At 31.1% G+C, this 6,000-nt stretch overlaps 2 protein-coding genes across 6 annotated transcripts in view; both read left to right on the top strand.

Moving 5' to 3' along the window:
* Positions 1-6,000, top strand: part of LOC107464622 (NADH dehydrogenase [ubiquinone] 1 alpha subcomplex subunit 2) — a 63,522-nt gene that overhangs the window by 6,052 nt on the left and 51,470 nt on the right. For 4 of the 5 annotated variants that reach the window (XM_052254098.1, XM_052254096.1, XM_052254097.1 and 1 more), the window contains exon 4: positions 1,188-1,399. The exons of the other annotated variant lie outside the window; for it this stretch is intronic. In XM_052254098.1, the coding sequence (XP_052110058.1) occupies positions 1,188-1,291 (104 nt within the window). In that variant the 3' untranslated portion in view covers positions 1,292-1,399. The remainder of the gene's footprint in view (positions 1-1,187; positions 1,400-6,000) is intronic. 5 annotated transcript variants of the gene reach the window in all.
* The window catches only part of LOC107464676 (NADH dehydrogenase [ubiquinone] 1 alpha subcomplex subunit 2), a 63,240-nt gene that overhangs the window by 6,048 nt on the left and 51,192 nt on the right, over positions 1-6,000 (top strand). The gene's annotated exons all lie outside the window — the stretch shown is intronic.

The following is a 6,000-nucleotide window of genomic DNA, read 5'->3' as shown; positions in this document are numbered from 1 at the left end:
ATCACCTTATTCATAGTCTCTTTAGGTCTTTCTCTGTCCCTAACTAAGGTAGCTATCTCTCATCTTGTCTACCCTTTTGATGGGATGCTTTTCTAGTCTTTATATTTATACACTTGGAAAAGCCTTAAGTGAACAAGGTTTATATTTGGTAGGAGTCAAGAATCTTATGCAGGTTATGATTTCTTTTCTCTTGCTTTAGTATTTGCCTTGTTGATCTTCAACCTCTAGCGCTCTGTGCTGTTGGAACACATTCTAGTGGCTCGTACATACTTGTTCCAAAACAAAATTGATAATCTTAAAAAATTAGTAACATTGAAAGGTCTCCAAATATTGATTCCCTTTGCATCCTTTCAGCAATTTGATTAACAAATTTTTGTTGGGGTAAAAAATTTAAGATTACTCATTTGCAGTTTACTTTCACTGCCTTAGCCACTCATGTTCCATGTTTTCCCTACTAATGTTCCCGCTTTCCCATTAACTACTCCATCTTTCTTCAGTTGCTTACCGTCTTTTATTCTCACCTCTCATTATTTCTTCTTATTTCTTGCTATTGCATACTAAATTTTTGAAAATGTTTAATCTTACTAAAAGAAGACCATACACAAGGTGGTTAAAGGAGATTGATGTGTAAAAAGTCTCACTATAAATGTGATATAAGGCACAATGACATCATTTGATTCATCTAATTGACCCCACCTAGTGGATAAGACTTTGTTGTTATTGTTGTTGTTGTACTAAAAGGGGATCTTGACAATAACATCCTAGTTGATATAATTACCATACATTGTCTCCTCGCATTCCACCAAATTGTGCACCACAAATAAGAACTAATGAAGAGTCTGACAATTCAATACAAAGACATCTTGATACCTTGTGTGAATAATAATAATAATAATAATAATAACAACTCAGAAACGGGATAAAGATAACAAATTCCTACCATTATTTACAGATTTTGGAGGACCTTGAAGAGTGCTTAAGGATTCCACTGACATAAAATGTGTATAAGAAATAAATCCACATATTTCACGTTAATTACACTGCATATTTACTGTCATGATATCTATCATTAGTGAGCCTTTGATACTTTCTTCTAATATGATTTTTTTTAAATTTTTTTTTATTTTGAAATAATTATCTGCGTAGTTGAGCCCTCGTTTCTTTTGTAATTTGTTGCTTTATATTAGATTTTGGTGTTGAGAAAGGAATCAAACTGGAAGGCTTGTCGGAGGCACAGATCTCCAAGGCACTTGAAGATTTGGTGAAAGCTGGAGAGTCCTTGAAAGCCTGATATTGCACCTTCTCAGCCATCTGAAATTGAATAATGCTCTCATGCTGCACTTCTAATTGAAGATTGCATTTGTTTTTTAATAAGCTAGATGTATTCCCCCTTTAAAATGTTATCTGACTCAGTCTGTCTCTCTGTATCTTATAGTCATTTCAAGTATGATCCTGTTCTTGTCAGGGAAAAAAAGAAAAAGAAGGTATCATCCTGTTAGGTTGATAGTCCTGGGTTCTGCATGTTGAGCACACTTGTGATGAGAGATTTATTAAGAACTCAGATTTAAATTTTCATGTATTCATTTTGGACTGCATTGTCAAAGAATTTTGGTATTGATCAAGTCAAATAATCTGGTGTAACAAGGCATGGACCAATTTATATTTTTGGGAAAAACATTCTAAATATTCGCAATTTTTTGTGCAAAATTTTAGTATTGCCTTAAGTCATTTTCTTAATAGTTCGTGTAAACTGCTTTATATTTTGTTTTCTTGGATTTTTCATTTTTCTCTGTTGGGACTTTTTGACGTGGTTATTTTTATTAACTAATTCCCCTAAACTCCTTCCAAAAAATAAAAAGGTGGGGAGGGGGGATAAAGGAAAAAAAAAATCAACAAATGTTTTTTTTTTTAAATATGAAAAAAATTATTCCTAAATATTTTTTATTAAATAGAAAATATTGTATTTTTTATTAATTAAAAAAAATAATTCTCTGTTTATTATATTTTTTATATAAATGGTTTAGAATTTAAAATTTGAACTTTATAATTTATAAAAATATATTTAGTTAGATTTAAAAGTTTATATACTATTTGATAAGTGTTTTATTTGTACAGCCACATATTAAAATTTTTTAATATTAAAAAGACCTATCTTTCTTCAACTAATTGGACAAACAATGGCAAAAAGAAAAACACAAGTTCGTTATTATATAACCGGAACCATCTTTCAACAATTCTATTTTGGATTTTATAATCACTCTTTCTTTTTTTTTTCTATTTTAGGTGAAGTGTAGTTTCATAAACTAGAAATTTTTCTTTCAACTGATCATATTCATATATTATTTTGTCAAAGTTGTTATTCTCGGCTGACATTGCTTTTCATTTTTCATTTTTTTGTAAGCCTTCTAAGAATTTTTTTTCTCTAATACTAGTCTAAAATATGTTATTTTCATAGCATTCAAGTTGTTAAAAATGATTAAGAATTTCTCAAACATTTCATTAGCGCTTTCTCCTTCTTTCGTAAAAAAACATTTCATACTCTTTTCTTAATATATTAATCCTTATTTTCTTCACTTGTTTTGTGCCTTTAGGTGTAATTTGAAATTTATTCCAAATTTTTTTCACTTTTTGAAACTTTTTGAAATTTCTCAAAATTAATAGCACAGAGTAGTATGTTGATTGTCTTTGCATTGAGCTCCACTTTTTTTCTTGTTTTTATTAGCCCACTTATTCTCTTTTTTATGAACCATATCTCCTTCGTTGTTTGTCTTCTTTGAAATGTCTGAAACATTCATGATTATCTTCTAATTGTCATAATTCACGAACTATACAAATATCTTTATTCTTTTCTTTTAATAGGTGCGGTTTTTGCTATCAAAGATGGAGGTTTTTTATTGGATTACTCTTCGATAAATGTGTAAGTTACCACATTTGATTCCATGTTGGCCATTTGGATCTTTCATCCAAGTTGTTACACTGGATACTTAAGACTTTGTCTCTTAATACAAATTGAAAATTTTTAATAACCTAAAGAAGGGAGTTAAATTTATGACATCTTTTAAAAGAAATACTAAAACAGATTCGAGGATTTGTTACTACAGTATTTATTAAAATAATTTTGTAAAAGACAATTATTTTTGTCTCATAACGACGGTATAAAAGTTAGAGCATAGAAGAAGAGCTTGCATCACTATATATCCTAGTTCAACCACTTAATATAATGTGGTCTATATTCAGTCTCCACCATAACAATAATAGAATTTTTTTTATAATTTCAGAGAAATTACAATTACCAACTCCCTAAGATTCTTGTAATCCTAACAATTACACAGAAGAAAAAAGATAAATTCACAGACAATAGAAGAAAACTACCAGAAAAAAAGAGGTCGGATGCTACCTAACTCAGCATGATGGAAGGAAGGATCTCCTAGAAATCTCTTCGTATCCAGATGAGGACAAGGCGGACAACGACCTAACTGCTTGTAGATTTTGTGATGCACCAAGATTTTAGGTCGAAAGAGAATGGATTGGTAAACGGCGGGGAAAGAGAATTCCAAACAAACGGATACAGTACTTGTCCCTAATCCCTAGGCTAAAATGATTGTATGCATCAATGAATTTCATCCCTCACATGACTTGGCATAGTAAAAATAAGAGAGATGATGGTTTTATGACCCACCTGTCACACGGAGATGCTTGGAAGCACTTTGATCGGGTACACCCTATATTTGCGAGTGAGGGTAGAAATGTTAGGTTAGCTTTGTGTTCTGACAGGTTTGCACGAAACGCTAACTTCGATAACACGTACTCTTGTTGGTCTGTTGTGGTGACTCCTTATAACCTACCTCTTGAAATGTGCATGAAGGACTCGTATATATTTTTAACTTGGCAACTTTAAAATAAGGACTTCTATAATAACTTTCCAAACACAAATAACTTATTTAAAAGTTATTAATAAAAGTCCTTATATTTTAAGCTCCTTTTTCAAAAGAACTTATTTAAGAAGTTTAGCCAAACTGGCCCTAAGAATAAAATCTATTCTTACAGCAACAAATTCAACTCACTGATAATTTTTTACAACAAATTCAACTATGATAATTTTCATGAACAAAAAATTTAGCTAGGTGATTATTTCAGTAAGACAGTAACAAATTCAAGGTACAGCGACGATAATTAGCAACAAATTCAACTCATTGATGATTTTTTATCAACAAAAAAAATGATCTCAGTGATATTTTCAGCAACAAATTCAGCTTACAGCAACAAATTCAGCAAATCCTACTTCATTCATGATTTATAGCAACATTTAGATCAGCAACAAGGCAAACTAATTGATTAGCAATTCAACATCATCTCAAAATAGAGGGACAAGGAAAATCTGCAAAAGACAGAACAGGGGAAGCGATGATGCAGGGACTCACTAATGGTCCACGGTGACTCGGCGACGGCGGGGACTCGAAACCAGAATACAACGAGGGACGAAGCACGCGACGACTCCACGACGGTCCACGGCGACTCGGCGACGGCGAGGACCCGAAACCAGAAGACGACGAGCAACGCCTCTGTCGCCGGCGACGAGGAGTCCAGGAAAGGCCACGAGACATTAAAATGTCGGCAACAAAATGAGACAAACGACGAGACACCGACGAGTGTGAAGGAGACGAGACTCGAGTGAGACCGAGAGAGTCTCTAGTAACAGTGAGAGAGAAGAGAGAGTTTGAGTCCGTCAGTATGAGAATTAAGAAGTGTACTAAATGGGTTTTTGTTTTATTTTTTAAATTATTTAAAATTATAAAATTTAAGTTAGTTGAATTTTATACATGGAATTTTTAATTTTAAGCGTGTGTGTGAATTTGACACAAAAAAAAATAAATATAAATGTTGTACTTAGGAGATATATTATCAAATGTTATATATTTATATTATATGCCCCTGTTTGAAAAATTAGGAGTAAAATAAAAATCAAAGATTATAAACAAAATTAAAATCAAATATAAATGTTGGAAGTGAAAAACGTATTTATCATTTGTTAAAATATATTGTAAATAAAAATATATTAAAAATGATTTTAACACATATTTTTTTACAATTCACTTTAATATAGTACCATTTTATTTAAAAGAATATGAGATTGTAACAAACATCACATACTCTTCGCATAATATACTCATAAAAATATTTTATATAATTTACTAACGAGTATAGGATTTTTTTAATAAATAAAATAAATATTATAATTACTGATATATGTAATTTTGTGAGTATTAACAATTTTTTATATTTAACCTTATCTCGTTTACAATAAGGTATGCACACGTCTCTACGTATCACGTTTATGAACGTGATGTGATACATACCTTATTTCGTTTACCGTGTAAACGAGATACAGCCATACTTATTTCGTTTACATATTTCGTTTATATTATAAATGAGATAAGGAAAGCTGGCGCCTGTAAATGTAACTCGTTAACAGATCGCCTGACCCCACTCCTGATCAATATTTCTCACATTTCTCTCCATCCTTAGGCTAGTTTATTTATATTTTTGAGTTCCCGATACGTTATGGCACGCAACCCTGACATAAATTGGCTAAACGCGTACTGACTCATTGCGGGAGTCATCGACTTTGAGGTTGATGCTATCTTTTATGGTTCAAATTAATAATTGATTGTCTTTTAATTAGTGAATAGACAGGATAGATTGAATGATATTTAGGTAACACAGAGTATGTTAGTTGGCAAATATGGATTAAGATATTTATAAGTAATTAAGTTAATTCATAATGAACTTTTTATTCATAGGGAAGACTTGTTGACAACTTATTTTGCAAAAGTCAAGTTTATTCGTAGTGAAAATTTGATAAGTATGTTAGTTGGCAAATAGGAATTATAAGTACTATTTTTTCTGATGTTTATCTGATGGTTATCTGAGTTGCATATTATATATTTTATTATAGATCTAAACATGCTAGAGAAATTAGTTTGAAGTATTGTATTTGTA

The sequence above is a fragment of the Arachis duranensis genome, chromosome 9, assembly GCF_000817695.3.
Source record: "Arachis duranensis cultivar V14167 chromosome 9, aradu.V14167.gnm2.J7QH, whole genome shotgun sequence".
Classification (NCBI taxonomy): Eukaryota; Viridiplantae; Streptophyta; class Magnoliopsida; order Fabales; family Fabaceae; genus Arachis; species Arachis duranensis.
This window is presented reverse-complemented; position numbering and strand designations above follow the sequence as displayed.